At 40.1% G+C, this 20706-nt stretch overlaps 1 protein-coding gene across 6 annotated transcripts in view; it reads left to right on the plus strand.

Annotated features, from left to right (window-relative positions):
* The window catches only part of LOC122831770 (plectin-like), a 145826-nt gene that overhangs the window by 34198 nt on the left and 90922 nt on the right, over positions 1–20706 (plus strand). Inside the window, exon 1 of one of the 6 annotated variants that reach the window (XM_044118213.1) lies at positions 9243–9303. The exons of the other annotated variants lie outside the window; for them this stretch is intronic. Within the exon in view, the coding sequence (XP_043974148.1) occupies positions 9258–9303 (46 nt within the window). The 5' untranslated portion in view covers positions 9243–9257. Of the gene's footprint in view, positions 1–9242; positions 9304–20706 lie in introns of those variants that run through there. 6 annotated transcript variants of the gene reach the window in all.

A 20706-nucleotide genomic window follows, 5' to 3' on the forward strand; every position in this document is an offset into this window, starting at 1 on the left:
AAGGCTGTTATTAGTCTGGGTTTGTTGCTCCAAGGCTCTGCTGGGCTGTGAAAAAGTTACAGGGGAAAACAAAAAACATCCGTAGGAGAGGCAGGAGGATTTACTGCATGCGTGCACGAGAGTCTGTGTGTGTTACTGCTCCAACACACCACTAAACATGGACAGGTCTAGTTAAAAAGCTCCACCTCCGAAACAAGAGAGAGAATCCCTCCCACTTGTTTCCCAGCCCCTCATACCAACATAATTATCTTTAATGACGAAGGAGACATGTACTTACTGTACATGGCTGTAGAAAAATCTGGCTGCATGTACATAGTCCCAACAACATGCTAGTAAAACCAGAATTGTGGACACACTTGTAATCTGGGTTTCTTAGAGGAAAAACACCAGCTCTCATACTGAGGATGTAGTTTTCCAGCAGTAAGCTTAGTTAAGTGTTTCTGAAACACTTAAGTTTTTACTAAATTAGGAGGAAGAAAACGTCTGATCGATCTCAACTGTTTGGCATCATAACTTTTGTCAAGTAGAAGCCAGTTGTGCTTTTTTTAAAAAACCAAAAACCGGAGACCACTTAAAATGATCGGTTTCTATGATTTTACAATCTATTGGTAAATGTTTGAGTGAAGTGAACATTGTTCTTTTATTCTATGAACTACTGACAACATGTCTCCCAGACCAGCCGAGAGACATAGTCCCTCCAGCGTGTCCTGGGTCTTCCCCGGGGCCTCCTCCCGGTGGGACGTGCCCGGAACACCTCACCAGGGAGGCGTCCAGGAGGCATCCTGACCAGCCCTGGCGGAGTCCAACTCTCACCGGAAACGAGCCCGACTTACTGCCGGCAATGTGGACCAGACTCTGACACCGGTCATACAGGGACCTGACAGCCCGTATCAAAGGGCCCGGTACCCCATACTCCAGGAGAACTCCCCACAGGGTTCCCAGAGGGACACGGTCGAACGCCTTCTCCAAGTCCACAAAACACATGTAGACTGGTTGGGCGAACTCCCATGCACCCTCCAGGACCTGCTGAGGGTGTAGAGCTGGTCCAGTGTTCCACAACCAGGATGAAAACCACACTGCTCTTCCTGAATCCGAGGTTCGACTATCCGACAGACCCTCCTCTCCAGAACCCCCGAATAGACCTTGCCATGGAGGTTTAAGAGTGTGACCCCCTGTAATTGGAGCACACCCTCCGGTCCCCCTTTTTGAACAGGGGGACCACCACCCCAGTCTGCCAATCCAGATTTATATATATACATGTCTCTTTCTCTCTCTCTATATATATATATATATATATATATATGTATATATATATATATATATATATATATATATATATATATATATATATATATATATATATATATATATATATATATATATATATATATATATATATATATATATATATATATATATATATATATATATATATATATATATATATATATATATATATATATATATATATATATATATATATATATATATATATATATATATATATATATATATATATATATATATATATATATATATATATATTATCGCTATCAAACTACCATTAAGACAATTTCCAAAATCTCCTGATCCAGAAAGGCTCACAACAGAAAGCAGGTAGAAGCTCAACAGCATCAAATCAACCTATTTTATTTGATTACGTTCAGCTTTTTGATTAAATGTGTCCAAATCCGATCCAGTGAAGTATTTCCAATCAAAGGCAGATATTATGTGATATCCTGTGGCAGCTGGCTTCTGTTACTTTACAAATCTGGTAGAATTTGACCAAAACTACGAAAAACAAAATGAAATGACTAGCATGAAAACCTAGCTCAGTGTGGTAGAAGCCTAGTTAACATGCCGTCCGATTAACTAGCTTGTTACGTTTCTGCGCTTCCTTTGACTCCACTGTTGAACACCTCACTGATGCTGAAAGTAGCAAACCTCGAGTCTAACAGCAACAACTACTAAAACCGCAGAGTGTTGTTTTTAGTAAAGACCCGGTAGCTTTATGGCGCGTTCAGGTATCGTTAAAAAAAAAAAGAAATGCTTTAATGTTAAAGCTTGCGACCGGCCGGTCAAAGTTCAAAGGTCTTCCAGCTGAAAACATTCGGATTCTGGTCGCCCGCTGATTTCTCTCCTCATCTCCAAATGGGTGCCATCTGCTTCATGGCTTTATTGCCAACTGGGCTTCTGGGTGATTTCCTTAACACATGATCTGACGGTTCATGTGGGCCAAGCTCTAACCGGGTAGACATCACGTGTGCGTGATGAGGCTTACGGGAGTGTGTCCTTCTCCGTCTTCAGCAGGTCACCCCACACAGCTGACGGCTACACTGTTATGACATTGCATGCTGGGTTTTCACATGGGACAGCAGATTTGCCACAAGGAGTAACTTGTTACATTCTTCTCTGCTAGCGGAGCGATAAATCCCCTTCGGTCGGAGACGCCGATGATGAGGAAGAGGAATGAGTGAAGCTTGTTTGCTTTGGCGACGACAGAAATGTGTTTTATTAAAAACTACCTTAAATGGTAAGGATGCCTGTGAGGGTGTGTGAGGGTGTGGGGGGAGAGTTCGCCAGCAAGAAAAGCAGAAACCAGGGTTACATGATAGGCATGGTCCAAAAATGCGTCCGAGATGACATGTTAGTGCAAAAGTAAACAAGGCCTCCCACACTGTAGCATGCCCCGTCGAAGCTTCTGGTCCCCGGAGGGCGTTTCCGTTCTCTACTGAGATCAGAGGTCAAACGACAACATTGGAGGGAAAACAAACAGTTGCTGTTTGTTTTCGTATCTCAAAGTTCAAATCACTGGCAATTCTGGCTTTCCTGCAGAGCCGTCGCTACACTTTGACCCAGCTGAACTTTGCCGTGTTACACTCAGCTGTTCTCGGTGAGTATTTGTTGTGCTCCATGTAGTGTTTTCACAGATTTGACTCGTGTGATGTTTTTACCTTTTGACTTAGCAGATTGTTTTCAGCTGCTGCTGTCCACGGGTAGCTGAGTGTTACTACCTCTGCTCGTGTTCTTCATATTCACACTAGGATTTTAAAGCTGAAGGCCAGAAGGGACGCAGATGAAAATACCTTTTCTCGTCAGTCGAAGCATGTTGTCTAGTCAGAGGTGAGTCAAAGATGGTGATACAACCTTAAAGTTGAGATGTGCTGAGAATTGGCCAGGTGATCGGAATCAGATGATTTTCAGCTTGAGCTGCCCTGAGAGGTATAATCTCTAAGCCCTGCCTCACTGGCAATAACACTCTTTGTTGTGGATGTTGTTACTGAGTGAAGAAGAGTCAACTTTTACTATTTGCAATACCAATAAGGTTAAACAAAACACAAAAAGTGTAGAAAACGTGTAAATTGACTTGTCAAGATTCATTCAGGCGCTGAGAGAGCAGAATTTTCCACAGGTAACAGGAAGGGTTGATGTATTACATCAAATTTGCTATTTTGTCTGGGTGAGTTTAAAACATCTGAACACTTCAGTTAAGGTACTAAGGATTCACACTCACTAGAAAATGAACAAAAAACTTTCCTATTTAGGTAACAACTGTGCTAAGTGTGCTAGCTGTGCTAATCACTAATAAAATATGCTAACGCTATACTACCTTTACTTGTTTGTGGTCCAAAAACCTGACTCGGGTTCCAGATAAAGAAATTTAATACACAAGGAAAAAGAATAAAGTAATTTATATGACGTGTAGACATCACTTCTAATGTAAACAATAAAATATTGCACGCAAGAGAAAAGGCCAGAAAATAACAATGTACTCTTCTTGTTTTCTACTGTATTGTACTTATTAAAGACAAATAATTGCTAAATGATCTAAAATCAGAATTTGCCGGTAAAAATTGGCAGAGAATTTCATATTTGTGCATATCGACTGCCTTGTCTTTGGAAATTAGAACAGAACAATTTCACATGTTCAGAAAAGGTCAACTTTTTATGTCACCCAGATAAACTTTCTTAATGATGGTTTAACACTTAAATGTAAGCCAGTTGATCCATGAGGACGCCAATGTCCTCCTGACAGTTAAGGGGTTAAAACATTCACTTGTAGACCAAACTATGTGTATTTCTGGAGACGTCCACTAGGAGACAGTATGTAGCTGAGGGCAGTCGCAGAATGAGTCACTGGTGTCAATTCTAGGAAGGCTGAAGGATCTCAGCAGGAATCAATATAAGTCACTCACACACACCGGACGAGTCTCATCACCTTTTCTGGGAGCAGAACGTTGGGGTCAGCAGCCAGAGTGGCGCCGCAGGCAGAAAATCCCCGTCCCATGGAGCACAGAGGGAAAAAAAAGACGATGAGGCACTGAGAGTGTGGGAGTGGAGAAAAACAGGAAGCAGAGATACTGACAGCGGGACAAGCTGAAATAAATAATAGCTGATTTATTTTTTTTTTGTTTTTTGATTTTTGGAGGAAGAGGAAGATGTACCAGTGGGAGAAAGCTCCCTTTAATTTGGCTCTAATCGTGTCTCTGGTTGTCTCATGCTGAGCAGTAAATTGTAAATAAACAGGAAAAGACAACAAAGCTACATTGGCTTAACATAACTATATTTGAAAGGTATGAGTCTAAAAACTAAATACAACCTTTTTATTATACCCAATCCCGTCATAACATTTAATCAGGTTGCGGTTTGGACTTTAAGTGCGCCATAGCACAGCTATGCTGTGATAAATCGATTGCTGTGTTTCTGATCATTTTCCACTTAATGATCCAGTTTTAGTCAAGTCAAGTTTATTCGTATATCACATTTCAGCAACAAGGCAGTTCAAAGAGCTTTACGACATAAATACATAATACAGCAACCAGTTATGATCATCACCAAAATCATCATATATTCATCAATTTTCCAGTTATGCTGAGTCAAAGGTAACTCTAAGTATGTTAGCTTGTAGTCTAGATTTAAAGGAACTCAGTGTTTCAGCTGTTTTGCAGTTTTCTGGAAGTTTGTTCCAGATTTGTGGTGCTTAGAAGATGAATTCTGCTTGACCATGTTTGGTTCTGGTTCTGGGGATGCAGAGCAGAACCAGAAGACCTGAGAGGTCTGGAAGGCTGATACTACTACAGCAGATGTCTTGGTCCTAAGCCAGTCAGAGATTTTATAAACGAGCAAAAGTATTTTAAAGTCTGTTTTAAAGTCTATTCTCTGAGCTACAGGGAGCCAGTGGAAGGACTTTAGAACTGGGTGATGTGTTTTTAGGCAGACCTGTGAAGACACTGTGGCAGTAAAAATTGCTACAGAGATACACACATAGATAAGTTTCTCTAGATCTTGCCAGGTCATTAGTCTTTTAATCCTAGAAATGTTCTTCAGGTGACAGAAGGCTGACTTTATAACTGTCTTTATATAACTCTGAGAGTTCAGGCCTGAGTCCTTCACTACACCCAAATTTGGGACCTGATCAGTAGTTGAGATTAGCTCTAGAAAAGTATGACGAGGTGTGAAGTGTGAGATGTTTGTGGTGACATGCTGTGAATGGTTTTCTTCTTCCATCGAGGTGACTAAGCATCTCTGATTTAGTTTTCTTCCAGCTTCTCAAACTCATTCCCCTTTTGATTTTAACATTTAACACACTAAGCACTTTTTTATTTTTTGTACAATTTCTCTGACCTCTGGACAGGCTGACCTCGGAATGAATTTGGGTCTTTGACCCTCTGGGGAAAAGTGTCAGTGGCTTTAAATATTTTCCGCTTCTGGATGATCTTTCTCATCTAGGACGATGGTGTTCAACTCCCGTCCTCAGGGGCGTCCTGCGTGTTTTACAGATGCCTCCACTACAAAACAGCTGATTCTGATGGACGAACTGCCTCTTCAGCATGCCATCAGTTTCTGCAGAGGCGTTAAAAATGAACCATGCGTTTGATTCAGGTGCTGTGAATACAGGAAACATCTGAAACATGCAGGACGCACAGCAGTCCTTGACACCTGAGAGTGGAGTATTATCGATTGTCTTCAGTTGCATTGTGTTGAACACCTTAGAGGTATTTAAGGGTTAGGGTTTTCATCATGTGTGCATTAGTTAATGATTGTTAAATGTCGTTTTGAATGCATAAGTTTGTAAGATAAAATTTGATCATTAGCCTCATTATTGCCATGCACTAGGAGTTATCCTTGTGTTCTTCTGTGGCCTCATTTTCCCGTGGCTGACCTTATTCAGAGATTTCAGGGAAAGTACAGCCCCTAGTGGACCACTGTCCTCACCACACCAGACCTGACTGTAAAAGAAAGGATCCTAGAAAGGATTAAAAGTTTTGACTCGACTGTATCAGCAGCTGAGAGAGACCGTATCTCTGAGCTTTGCGTGTAGATTACGCTGGGATGTTTATTCTCACCAGCCGAGTCTAAGTAAGACAGAAATGACAGTAGTCTCCAGTGTGCCTGGTTCAGCTTCTGAAAAATGAAGTCTGTGAACCCTGCCGTGGGTGGGAGGGTGGGGAAGCATTTGGGTTGGGGGTATTTTACTCCCTTACCACTCGTCAAAGCTTTGCTTTTTGGATTTGTGCTTTTCTTCCCTTCCTTCTGTAAAGAGAATATTTCTCAGAGCAGAAGCCTTCAGTGTCTTCATTTCTATTTTCATGCAGTCAAATCCCCAAACCTGGTTGTGTATTTTTTTATTAGCATTTTTTTTCCACCTCGACTCTTGGGACAGATGGAACAGAGCGGGATTCAGTCACTTTCACTTTGCTTCGTCTCTCTCATTTCCCAAGACTCCGCATTAATTAATTTTCATACAAAGGCTGAAGGAAAATCCCTCCCTTCAGAGGTTTTAACAGCTGGCTCTTCGCCTGTTCGGATGGAAAACCAAACAAATGTCATCTTTCGAATCTTCTGCTTTTCCGCACAAATACAACAAATCAGTCACACTTCAGCAAGTAAAAAAAACAAAAAACAACTAAGTTGACTTTTATGCAACACTGAACCAAAATGTAAACTGTAAAGACATGATTTCTGTGCTTTGGGAATTTCTGAATGAGATGTTTTGATCTGCAGCGTTCACACTTTCCCCACAATCCCCTCTGGAAATGTTTTATCCCAGGCTGACTGGGGAGTTTGCTCTCCTGCTGACTGCTGCCTGGAGCTTTAAGCCCCTGCATTGGGCAGGAGATTTGACTGGCTGAGTGACCTCAGCCAGGAGGAATGTTTTGTCTGGACGTCCGCAGCAGGACTACCAGCCTGATGCACACAAAGCTCAGAAGCCGCTGAGCTGAGAGCCAGCAGAACTGTACTTTGTGTGGAGATCGTTTTTATCTCTGAGTTTGTTTTTTAATTTTTATTTATTTTTTATTTTTCTCTGATTGGTTACAAGTTTTTTACAGAAGGGGGGGCGGGGAAATGCCTGGACAGACGATAAGACTGTCTGTGATTTGGAAACAGAGTTGATAAAATCACTGATTATCACAGAAGAAGGGAAATAAGAAAAATGTTCAAGCTTCAGATTTGGTGAAAACAAGATTAATAAATAATTAATGAAAAAAAGAATAGGTTAACAGAAAAGGATCAAGATTTTAGAGAGTAAATGTATGAAATGTAAAATATCAAGAAGTGAAATAAATTTAAAGGCAAAATGTAGAAAAATAAGATAAAAAAAATAAGTTAATATAAAGCCTTCTGTTCCCGTTGTACCTGTGCTAGATTGTTTTTGTTCTTATTATTGTGAAATAACTTGTTCCACTAGCTCAGCACGTTGAGTTTAGCTGCTGTACTTTCCGAAAGGTGTCTTGTAATTTCCTTACACTTTGAGCCAGTATTCTTGTACTATTTATAAGTGGTCCAGAAACATTGTGCAGTGGCCGATTATTTTTTTTCTTCTCATTTTCAGTCCACTGCTAGACACATTTTTAGATCCGCAATCTAAAAATGTGTCTAACAGTGGATTTCTGTAGCGAAAGAACAATAAACGGATCACAAACAGATTAGCTAATAAACTGTGGGAGATTTAGGCCTTTTGTTGCGGCTTGTCATAAAGACACATTTGTGTGTAACATGCAAAGCTAAAATAATTTTTTTTTTTTATCAAAGATTTAGAATCTGTTACCATTCCCTTTTCTTTCTTTTTGTGATTATATATAGTGGATTTATGTAAAATCAACTTTTTTGAGCTTTACATCATGTTATAATGTTATTCCTTCATCAAAAACCTACTTTGACTTCTGCTTTGATTGTTTAAGCACACTTGAAAAATCCTTTCGACCACAAAGCTCCTCCCAGGAGCTGCAGTTTCCAAGCGTCTGAGCAGCTCTTCCCCCCTCAGCTCCTTCAGACTAGCCAGCAGCAATTAGCAAACACCACAAGGTGTTTGCTAATTAGCTCAGTATCAGCTCAGTGGCTCATTATTATACGAGCTTCTTCTCAGTGCAGCACTGGTAAAAATGTTGTTAAAGGATTAACAGAGGAGCGATGTTGTGATGACTTGTTGTGATGTCATATTTCAAATATACAGCATTTTTATGACAACTGAAGCTAACAGAGTTGCTAACATAGTGCTATGTGCCTGAAAAGCACACAATCCTGCTTCTTTAATGGGTTATTTTTGGCTTTTGTATGGGTGATTTTTAAGCAATATGTTTCTTATTGCTGGTCCTTGGTGATAAGTGCAACTCATTTATGTCTATGTAGAAATTGAAGATACTTCCATGTATTCCTGTTTTTGGGATTGGTGGCAGGTTTAATAAAGGGGTAAAAAAGTGGCATACTGTTACTAAGCATTTAGTCTCTTCTCTCTCTCCTTTTCACACTTAAACATCACCGTCATCCTTTATTCTCTGACGAAAACCAGATCCTTACTTTATTCTCTCAGACGATTCTCTACCTTCCTCCTCATATCAGTCTCTGCATCAGCCGATTGCTCTGATTAGCTCACCTGAGTCCGAGGTAGTTTTCTCACTGAGTGAATTTGCAATGCAGGGAAGACAACAATCCAGTTGCATTTGAAAAAGGGAAGGGAGGAGCTTTGGATTCTGCACAAAAAATACTTCAGAGTGTGCATATGACTGAAAATGATTGAGTGTGTGTGTGTGTGCGCGCGCCTCACATTGTTTATGACAGGAACCAAAACAGAGAAGAGAGTCCCGGTCAGCCGACCTGCTGAGCAGGAAAGTGACCAAAGAGAAAAAAAGAGCTCAGACACAGGAATCTGCTCAGACAGGGAGACGTTTCTGTCATCTCGTCAGAGGAAGGACACCAGACTACTGAGACATTTATCTTTCATTCATTCTTTGAGAAAAAGAGGCTAGGAACCCCAAATGGAGCTTCCCATCTCCATCCAGAAAGAGATCACTTTGCTGAAAGGTATTGTTTTTTTAAATTCTGATTTTAATTTACTGAAAAAAAACATGCAGTTTTTGGGGTTGTTTTTTCTTTGATAATATGAGACTTGCAAAGGAAACAAAACAGCTAAGAGTAGAGAATGGAGCGACATTGTGCTGCGGTATTGTTGATGGATCGGAAGGGAGGGGTGGCTGGCAGTCATTGTTAGAAAGGCTGAAGAAATATTGAGCTTACGCCGTGTGAAAAACCTCAACTCTGCTCCTCATTGTTGTTTTTAAATGGTCTGGTAAAACTTTATCAGGGCGCGTTTAACCAGACTGCTGCTGCAGGGAAACCCACAAACTGACCCTGTAGAGCTGAACCATCTTCTTACAGCTCATCTCACCGCAAATTACTAGCACGATTAACGGACGTTTTGTAGCTTAATTCTCTTCATTTGTGCCTCCGCATCAGTATTAAGATTACAGGTATTCTGTTACCATGGTTACGTCTCCCAGACACATTACTCATCAGGTTCCGGTGTCACCTCAGAACCAGTTCTGTGTGTGCGTGTGTTGCTTTGAGTTTCTGTCTTCGGCGATGGTACGGTGATATGACGGCCGGACGCTGATGAGAGTTAGATTAAACTTCCCTGCTTGTCGACTTCTTTTCAGTGAACAGGTTCGAAGCTGAAAGTTGCGCGAAGCTCTGGACAAAAATAAAGACGGATTGTAAACATGGCGGTAAATGTTGACTATGATTACATTTTATTTATTTATTTATTTAGTTTTTTTTACAATAAAAGCCATGAATATCCACTCATCTGGTGCTGGAATGCAGCAAGATTCAAAAACTGATTAGTGTTCGGGGAAACTTTAGCTTGAGAAAGAAGTCACGAATCATTTGTTATGAAATGCAAGTCGTTATTTTAGCAATTTATCCGTAGATTTGACAGTAGTGTGAGAATCCAAAGGACTTAGATGGATAACTGTAACTTTCATACTTAAAAAAATCCCAAAAAGGAAGTCCATATAAAGCAGCCAGGTGAGGTGTGGTTTATTTACTTCCTGTCGGTATTTGACAGCTGTTCCTGTTACCGTGCAGGAACAGCTACAAGGGACATGATGTCCAAAACAAAACAAAAAAAACCCCCAGAAACTTGAATGTCTTCAGTCCTGCATGATGCATAAACACACTTCTTTTCATATTTCTTAGACAAGTTATCTTATGAGAAAATGTCATCTTTGTCTGCAATGGATTAAATACTGGAATTAAATATGATTTCAGAAAAACATGTTTTTTTCTGCTGAAACCGTGCAGGAGTAAAACCATGTGGAAGGTAATGGAGCAGAATATGTGATTTTTCACTGTTCATCCCAAATAGTTCCAAAAACCTTTTGGGATGAATGCAGCACTGTGTTTTCTAGCAATATGAGCTTCCAATTTCTCATTTATCTTTGTGTGACGGCTACTGTTTTGGCATCAAGCAACGTATAACTGGATTTACAAGAGAAAATCCGATCCTCATCCTTACTTATCCACCGATGATCCTTAAGGAGACCCAACCTACTCCCACATTTTGAGCCGCTGGATTGTGTCTGAACTTGCCAGTCTATGCATTTTTTGATGATTAGCGCGGCTCATTAACTTTAGTAATTACCACCATTTATCGTCCTGTGAAGGAAGTATGTTTACAAAACTTCCACCAGTCTTTACTGTTAAGCCTGAGATGTGGATGATTTAATGAAACGTTGCACCACTCAGGTTTGTGTAACTGCAGCGGGATCTCCGACACTTTGGTTCTTTATGTGAATTGAAACGTGAGTCACAGCACTTCTCTTGTGGGTCTCGCAGCTGTGCTCAAAATTACACAGAGACTTGAAACCATGCGGAAGGTAATAGAGTGAGGGTCAGCCTTGAAAACAAAATCTGCCATATCTGCATGCTTACAGCAGAAACCTTGAACGTTTTCTGGAAAATATGACATCAAAGTGACGTTAAGCTGTCAGAACGAGTACTTGCTGTACACTAACAAGCGTCACTCCCTTTCAAAAGAGTTTAAAACAACATCCTTTTCTGTAGCGATGCACTGAGGTCAGATTTTTAGATTTCCGTTCTAAAAACATCAGGCACCAACAACCGAAACTGCTAATGTAAAAATTGTGAGGAGGTGAAGTGACCAGCAGCTGCCAGAGTTTAGCTTTCTGTTGTAGCAGCTTGAATCAGTAGCTCACATTCATATCAGATCATCTAGTTTCACTTTAAATGGCTTCTTACACCTTTTGTGCTTCATCTGACTGTCTTCGTAACCATCTCACTGATGCTGGAAGAAAACACTGATACTGGAGTTTTCTTGCTGCAGTTGCAGCTTCCAAACGTGGGAGTTTTGTTGGTAGCGCAGCGTGGGGATGCTAACATGTCATCAGAAAAAAGGTTTTCATTATTTCTATTTCTTTTATTGTCCAACCGGCTGGTCGCAGATTGAATTCATGTTCCATGGAAAGATCTGTGAATACTACAGCCAATTTTCAGTTTGATCAAACCCTAATTATTCACCTGTTTGAGGAATCTTCCACAGAGAATGCTTGGAATATTTGAAAGAAAATTCAGCTTGGAAGGCTGAAATATCTTGGTGCGATGCTGCTTGACGCACTTTTGACTTGTGTTTGCAAAGCATCCAATCCAGGTGCTCCCATTTTTCCCCCCCTTAAAGCTGATTGGCTGTACCCCCAAAGAGTGGAAATAAGGAAGACTGTGAAGGTCAGCTTCTACGGTAGTGCTTAGATTGTTGCTTTTATAAATATTTGGTTTTTGGCCTATTAAAACAGTCGATGTGGTGGTGCAGGGAGTTAGCACACCCCACGCTTGAAGGCCTTAGTCCTCCACGCGGACGTTGCGGGTCTGACTATCGGTCCCGCCTCTCCTCGCCCTCTTTCCTGTCTGCCTACTGTCGCAAAAATACAAGCCACTAGCGCCGCAAAAACTCTATGGAGAAAAAAAACCCAAACTAGGCGATTATAAACATTTGAGGGGGTTAGATTTGCGGATGGCTGTAGCCCCTAACCCCTGGAAATACCAGCCGTCCTCTGTACATTACATGGCAACGTGTACGCCACTAGAAAGTGAAGTCACTTTGGTCTTGGCATTTCTTCTCATCACGTCACGAAAGTAGGGAAAAAAAATCGGGTTCATTGCTCGGTCATGTTAATCAAACATCGCAGTCTTTTTACTTTCAGTCAGTAGAAAGCATTGAAGACAGTGGATTAAGAGCCTGGGTGTGGTTCCCAAGTACAAACTATAACTAACCTCTGTCATCTGAAGGAAACGGCTGTATAACACAGGAAATGTTCTTAGCTGTAATAACACTTGTATGTCATTCCAGGACAGAAAAATGGGAAATTGAATCTGTTTTCATTTCCGTAGGCCTTATTGAAACGCTGCGATAAGAGCTTACAACAGCAGTTTGGATGGAAAATATTGATATTCACAATGGCAGATTTCATTCTAGTTCACGTCGCTTCTATTATATAGAGATATATATTTGTAATTCAAAGCTATGTAAAATTTTGACATAATTTAGTGGGGGTTTTTTTTAATTTATTTTTTTGCTCTGTGGATCTTCAGCTTGCGACTTTCTTGACAGGACGCGTTTATTTCTGTTATTTTCGATCCATTTGCCACATCTATGTGAAAAGGAGACTTTCTCACGCCGCGCTGCTATTTCTACCAACATGTTTTAGGGGTACGACTTTCCCATAGTAGCACACAGCAGGGCGAGGGCTTGCGGGCGTGGGTGGACATTCTTTACACCAGCGGCAGTAATAAATCGCCAGGTGACGCTGTCAGCGGTTTGCAGGAAACGGAGAACACCGTTTGCATTTGGGAGAGTTTCAGGCTTGTGTTTGTTGCCCGGCATGAGGAGACGCCACCGTACGGCCTCTTGATGGATGTGCTGTCAGTTTCAAGAGAGTGAGAAGTAGGAGAAGCTCTTCCCAGCAATGCAGCACTTTATCCTGACATGAACAGGTCATATGTGGGAGACGCGTGCATGAACATCGCTAATGTAGCGACCTTATAGAGCAGCTGTGTGATGATGTAGCTAATGGGGAAAACCGAGAAGCTCAGAAGCTAATTGAAGCGTGATCCTAATCAAAGTCTTGAGTCCTGTTGATTTGATTGGATCGAGATCTCTCTCTTCGGCCTCATTTGTTTGATCCTACGTCTTGAAGTCTAGAAAATCAGGAACAAAAACATAACAGCTTTCTCCAAAACAGAAGCTACAAAGACAGGAAGGAAAACTCCAAGCGCTTTCTGAAGTTTCAGGACGTTACATCCCCTTAAATAGCGGCTGTTCTCTTTCCATGTTTTTGTTGCATGAGAAGCGTTGAAATGGAAATTGTTGAGCGTTTCAGAAGCCTGGAACAAATCGGTGTAATCTCTGTTGGCTGCAGTTTCAAAGTCTGGGTTGGTGCTCATCTGTCCACGTGTATTTAGACTTTGAGTCCAGCCGGCTTCCAAAAATTCCCCCAAAAAGGTAATGCAGGGCTAAAAAGAAGCTGCAATAGTTTGCTGGCATGTATGGAACGCAGTTATTAAGAAACTAACACTTACAGTTAAACTATCCAGAGAATAAATATTAATCTGTAAAAAAAGCTGTTACCATCTCTGTTTTTTTTATTCTACTTTACTAACATAATTTGATGCCAAAGGAGACACAAACATATTAATGGTTTATTATTTGGTATCATTAAAAAATCATTAAGGTTTTGAGGGTAAATGTCATGCTTTTGTCAACAATAGTGAAACTGTTTTGTTTTGTTTTGTTTTCTCTTAAGGTATGACATTCAGATTCAATTAGTTTTCAATGGCCCAACAATTTGGTACAAAACACTAAAATAATATTAACAGAACTACTCCTTTTACCAGACTTTCATTTTTGCCTCTTTAGTAAGCCAAAGCTAAATGTATAATGAACATTTACTCAGTTTCTTTGGTCAAATTTGTTTAAAATGTTAAGTTGCAAGTATTAGTTACAATGACACTTTTAGAATGTTTTTATGGTATGATAACCAAAAATAACTTTACTTTGCTTCACAGTATAAAGATACACATTTCTGCCATTATCTTTGATTTTATTTAAAACAAAAAGTACAAATTATTACTGTTGCAGCTACAGGAATATAACATATGGATCCTCACAACTGGTGTTTATGCTATTTTTTAAAAATTTCAATACATATTCTTTCACAACAATTTGAAAGGAAACTCACAAATTTAGTAGATGTCAAACTGCTTTTGGAGAGAATGTCGCTCCTTTTTGTTACGCTGCTTGTACTTTTAACAGTCTCACCTTAATAAGAGTGATGGGCGGAGCCTCTCTATTTTACACCCAACCACGATTTGTGTTTTATGCAAGCTAAAGCTAATGTTTTTTTTACCAAGTCAGTTAGGTAGCCAATAGTAGCTTTTCTTAAAATGGAACTGGTCATTCTTATTTGAGCAGCCAAATTTACCAAGAAAGTTTTTCACTTTTCTTTTTTTTTAATTATTTGAATGTGATGAAAATAACGTGAGAAGCTTGAGTTGTTTTGTCAGCAACGCAACAATATACAAGGACACTGTGAGTATTAACCACCTGGCAGGGTGTTGGCCTCAGTGTGGCCTACTTTCAAAAAAACGACAGCACAATGGATATTCAGATTCTTGTTGTTGACATGCAGGCCTTCCATCCTTTCCTCTCATTACTCCAGTAATACGCATGGGAATCTTGAGATGCATGAACTGGGATTACTGTCAGGGTTTTAACAGTGATGAACTTGGACTGCAATCAGTTTTTATTCCAAATATCATTTCACATTCAAGCCCGAGAGACTTTTAATAACCCTTCCGGTCTTGTACGTCAGCACTTTGCGGACATTCCTTCTTGCGGTTTTTAAATCTCAACCCTCTTTGAACATAATTTAAGACATTCCTGCGACACATTTTTCCTGCACTCCAGCAGGAAATGCGTCACCGGCAGTTTCCCTTCTGTTTCGCTGGGCTATTTTAGTGGCTGATGAGGCTTGGGGGATATCCTCAGGTTATAGTAAGGCTACTCCACAGCTGGGATTTGACTTATTGTCTTCCTCATAGTAAATAAAACCAAACAGATGTTCGTGTAAACACAGCATTCCTTCATTATTCACTTTTTCCACACTGGACTATACCTGTTCCTTTGAAATGCATTGAAGGAAGAAGAAACTCGTATTGATTAAATTTCTTTTTAATGGCATGTAATGTGTGAATGCTCAGCTCTGGAAAGGTCTATAATTTGCACAGCAATATACACTTATATCCGTTGTTGAGAAAATATTCCACTGTTTATGTGCTAAATGCTTCTGTAGTCACTTACTGAATCTCACACTCTGGTATGTTTCAGATAGTCATTTGATCTACTGTATATCACAGAAAAAGGAAGCCATCAAAGTCCTGATGGTAGTCTGGGCTTTGGAGGTTGGAGACGTGCTGTGAGAATGTGACAACAGTACATGGTCTTACAATAAGAAGAAAAATAAAATAAAAGTGGAATATTCCTTAAGTTAGCACTAAAAAAATCCAAAAATGTTTTAATATTTGACAGTAACATTATTTCCCTTGCAATAATATTTTTTATCTAAATAGGATTCCTTTAGATCATAGAACACCAACACCAGTCACTGAAATGTCTTATAATAAAAAGACATTGAAACAACGTTTGGTAATGTTCTGCACAAGAGGTCCAACATCATGGATAAAATCCGGCTCAGATAAACGAAGAGGACTGACTGCAAACATAATAGAAAACTTTCCCATGTTGAAATAAGACTTTTCTTTCCTGTTAGCTGTTGCTTATATAGCTGCACATCAAACCATTTTACTTACATGTACTGAATCTGATCTACCGTAGTTATACACTAAAACGGAACAGATCACAAGAAAAAAAAAAAAAAAAAACTATTTTAGTTTTGAGTTTTACTCTTTCTTGTGTTTACTTGACACCTTAAACCTGGGTTAATGTTTCTGAGACTGTACTGTTAATCATTAACCATTCCTTACACCTCCTCCATTACTTCAGTGCACTGTAACAGCTAGAGAAAGCTGCAGCAGCTTTACCAAGTACATTATTGGAAGTCTGTTTGGTATTAATTTGATCAATACATGCTCACATTTTGTGGTTCCAGGTTCTGGACATTGTCCTCATCACATATGTCTCTGTTAAGTCTCCATTGGTTTGGATCTGAGAAGATAGACTTGTTTTCAAGTAATTTTCCCTCTGCCCAATACAATGCTCTGAATGGTGCAAATAACTAAAAGCAGTTAAGCAATTTTACTGGTAATGAATTGTCCAAGGTTACAATAACCACCCACTGAACAATTCAGCATAATCCTTTAAGTCTGACCCTAGTTTATCTTTTTTTTTTTTTTACCCATCTTCTTGCTTTTTCCCCATTCTCTATATTGCCCAAATGCCAGTGAACTCTTTGGCTCCACGCACGGTCATGCTCGTGCGTTTACGTGAACAGAGGTATTATTATAGAGGGCGGCTCTGACCTGTGTAAGAGGAAGAGGAGGGAGACTCCTTTTTTTTTTTCTGTTGTTCTGCACAACGTGACGTGTTTGACAGAAAGCGCGGAGAAAGTACATAGAGGCACCAAGATCAAAAAGAAGAAAGGAGTTGTCAGGGAACACTGTCAGGGGGAGAAAAAAATGGCTTCGTTTCCTAAGGTTCCAAAGGTCTCCGCTCAGGAAATCTGCAGCATGGAGTCGTTCTGTTCGAGCAAAGGTAAGCCTCAGGAATGAACAAAAACACAGCTGAAACGAGAGAAAGGAGATGGGGAAACAAAGCCATGAGGTAAGCTGATCCAGGTGGAGAGCAGATGAAGACAGAGTCTCTGGATGGGAATGCACATGTGGTCAAATCAAAGGCATGAAGGAGAGGATTTCTGATAAGTATTAGAATTGCTCAGTGGGGATATTTTGCTCCTCAAGATAACATTTGAAGTCGTCAAAGAACAGCCGTTGATTATGGTTTGATGATTGGAAAGATTTTTTTTTGTCATTAGTATATGTTCTAGAAATGCTCCTTTCTGGCATTTAGAGATATTTTGTCTGACCTGTAGAGTCTGGAGCACATTTTTAAAACTCTCCTCTAACTAAGTAAGAAAGTTCCTAAAGATATATCCAACTCAACACATACAGCCAGAGTCTTTAATAAAGTCACGTTTTGCCCTCGCTATCAAACTTCTTATGTGGAGCAATTTGCAAAAGTGCTGGGCTAACTTTAGCATGTATGATCTTTTTTTTCATATGACTTATTGATAAATCAGCTCATAAAACACGAGCTGAATTTCAGTAGATTTACAGCTAACCCTCATTTTAGTTGTGCTCTGCAAAGCACTATGGGATGGACAGCTGAGCATATCTGAACATGGCATTAAGCAGTGAGCAGCAGGGATTTTTCCTTTTTTCAATTAACATCATTGATGATGTTAATAGATGATTGTAATTGTTGATTGCTAGTCAGATAAAGAGATCAATAAGCATGTCTATGACACAGTTTTTGAACGTTATGAAACAAAAATTGGTCTCTGTTCTTTTAAAAACTGGTTGCGCAAAGGCGAGCAACAGACAAAAGAGCAACTACAGATATTCAGCTTGGGAGTTTTGTCAGATTTCAATATCAATCAGTATTTGAATATTCAGAATAGTGATTACTTCTGGTTATATAAGTAAGATAACAGTAATAAGACAAAAACAACAGTGACATGGTTTAGAATAGCAACTGAACCACATGGGTATTGCAAATCTGCATGTATGGTAACAGAATAGGTGAGCCGAGAGGAAGTAAACATAATCCCTCAAAATCCATTGTAATATTTCTGCTTCTTAGTCTGATAAATAACATGGATATTGTATGATATGTATGTAAAATTTTAATAGAAAAACCAACAATGAGTGAATTTTTTTCAGCACTGTTCTGTTTAAAAAGAACTCACCACAAAGCTCACACTATCTTGAACTTTAAACCGTCTTTGTCCACATGGGTGTGTTTTTAAGGATCGGTGTGTCAGTAGTAATCCACAGTGCATCACTTTCCTTTCAGAAACAACTACTATTGCTACTTGAATCTACATTTTGAGTAGCAGCTTTTCCAGTCTATTCTCATTACTTCTCAAGAATGGTAACGATCTCAGTGTTCCCATTATTCATTATGTTGTGTCCTCTCTTTTTATTACCTAGTTGTGTGGTTTGCTTTCAACTCGGTTTTAAGCCATTTTAGAACAAAAATATGTGACTTAAGTCTTAAATACATCAGTACATCTGGTTCATCTGGTCAAATGTTAAATCCAATTGCAACCCGTAAAGGTCTCAGAGTTATTGGTTTGTTGTATTTTGTAGGGAGTGCAGGATGCTGTGGGTCTCTCTGGGCCTTGCGTGACAAAACAACATCTCTTTTCTTTGCATGAAGTTGGGTTTGTTCCTCGCTGGCTGAACACCAGGACTGGCCTTTGTCACCAGTACTGCTTGTGGTATTCATGAACGAGCTTCTCAATGTGTAGTTGTGGCTTGGAAGGTGTCAGGAGCCTCCGAGTCTAACCTTTGCCTTTTTAATTGTTGATATGGGTCTGTTGGTGTCTTCTGGCCATGACCTCCAGCGGGCACTGAAGCAGTTTGCAGTAGAATGTGAACTGGTTAGTCTTTACCTGAAGCAAAATAATAATCTTTTGCTCTCTATAGGTGACAGTATGGAACCAGAGATGGTCCGTCTATGGGTTAGAGGGTTAGGGTTAGGGTATCTCTGATTATGGGATATGGTTCATGACAGAAAGGCTGATGTTCTAGATACAAGAAACTGACATCAGCTTGCGCAACACGGTGGCCAGGCTCTGCATTAGAGAGTTGGTGAGAAACTCTGACAGTTAGAGCCGTGTGCCCTTCACATCCAGACTAATCAGTTGGGGGTCTGATCAGGATGCCTGTGGGGGACTTCCTGTTGGAGCTTTTCTGGACATGTCCCACTGGGAGCAGCCCCCATACTAGGCCTAGAACCCACTGGAGAGGTTTTAAGTCAGTGGTCTCAAATTGCAGTCCTTGAGGGCCAGAGACCTCCAACTTTAATACATGTCTCTCTTCATACACACTTGAATTAAACAACAAAACTGCCTCGCTAGCATGAAGTCAAGCTCTGCAGATTAATGCCAATGAGCTAATATCAGAGCCAAGAAGAGAGAACACTGGCCGTTGAGGACAGTAGTTTGAGACTACTGCTACAAATCCTTTCTGAACTTGGAACCTTTGAATCCCAAGGAATGGACTGCAGGGTACATCTGGTGAGAGGGATGACCGGGTTCCCTGTCTGGACCTGTTAACATTGGATTATCAGAAAATTGATGGCTGGATGGATGGAGTAGTTAGCTTGCAGCGCCGCTGCAATACCTAACACCACAATCATGTTTCTATCCTAGTTTCGGCACTTCAAGCAGTATATCGTCCTCTGCTAAGTGTTACTCACTTTCAGATCAAAACCCACAGAGGAGGAATTTTGCTCTTGATCAGAGGTCTTTTTGCTGTCACCCTCTGTGGAATTACCATGAAGAAGTTTCCACTGAGCCTCCGTCAGGCTGCTGTCTGGGTCCAGAGACCTCCCACAGAGTGCGAAGAAGTGTTGCAGTGTTGGGCTGCAGTCTGAGTGTTTTGCTGGCAGAGGGTCCTTCTGTCTGGCAGCACCCGCTGTTCCACAGAGAAGCAGGGGGAAAAAAGAAAAACCGACAGCAGGTTTCTAAGGTTGTGTTTACTATTGGAAATACTTGTTGGCTCTTGATGTGTTTAGGTGGCAACGACTATGTTACTCTGGTGGGGGGGGGGAATTGTTCAGTTTTTTTTTTTATTTAATGAGCAATAAAAAGATTGAATAAATAATCTTTTTACGTTTAGCACTGACATACCACAGATTTATGTATTTTTTTTCTTGAGCTGCAACGATTGCTTCAGACTACTTGATATCTTATGATGCATTCCTGGCTCTCTACTCTGACATCTAAACTTATCTGCCCACTAGGGTGCGGTAGGACGCTGTTGCCAGGTCCGACAATAATACTGTCAATCAAAAAGTAAAAAGAAAACAAAACCCTGTTCACAAAATGAAGGAAAAATAACAATATCTCGTGTTGGAAGGTTTTGCCAGTTTGTCTTTGGAAAACAAAAGGACATTGAAACTGCACCGTTATCCTGATGACAAATCATTTTATCTTTCTTGTCAGGTTTTATCTTATTCTTCTCATTTGACTGGACAGCGTGAAAAAGATCCCGTTATCGACCATTTGAAGCTGAAGGAAAATAGCATATCTGTCTGTCATAAGCAGTGACAGTCAGACATGATGTGTAAAAGAGAAAAAAACCTCTGTTATCTCTATAATACTGCTGTGT

The sequence above is a fragment of the Gambusia affinis genome, linkage group LG05 (genome assembly GCF_019740435.1).
Source record: "Gambusia affinis linkage group LG05, SWU_Gaff_1.0, whole genome shotgun sequence".
Lineage (NCBI taxonomy): Eukaryota > Metazoa > Chordata > Actinopteri > Cyprinodontiformes > Poeciliidae > Gambusia > Gambusia affinis.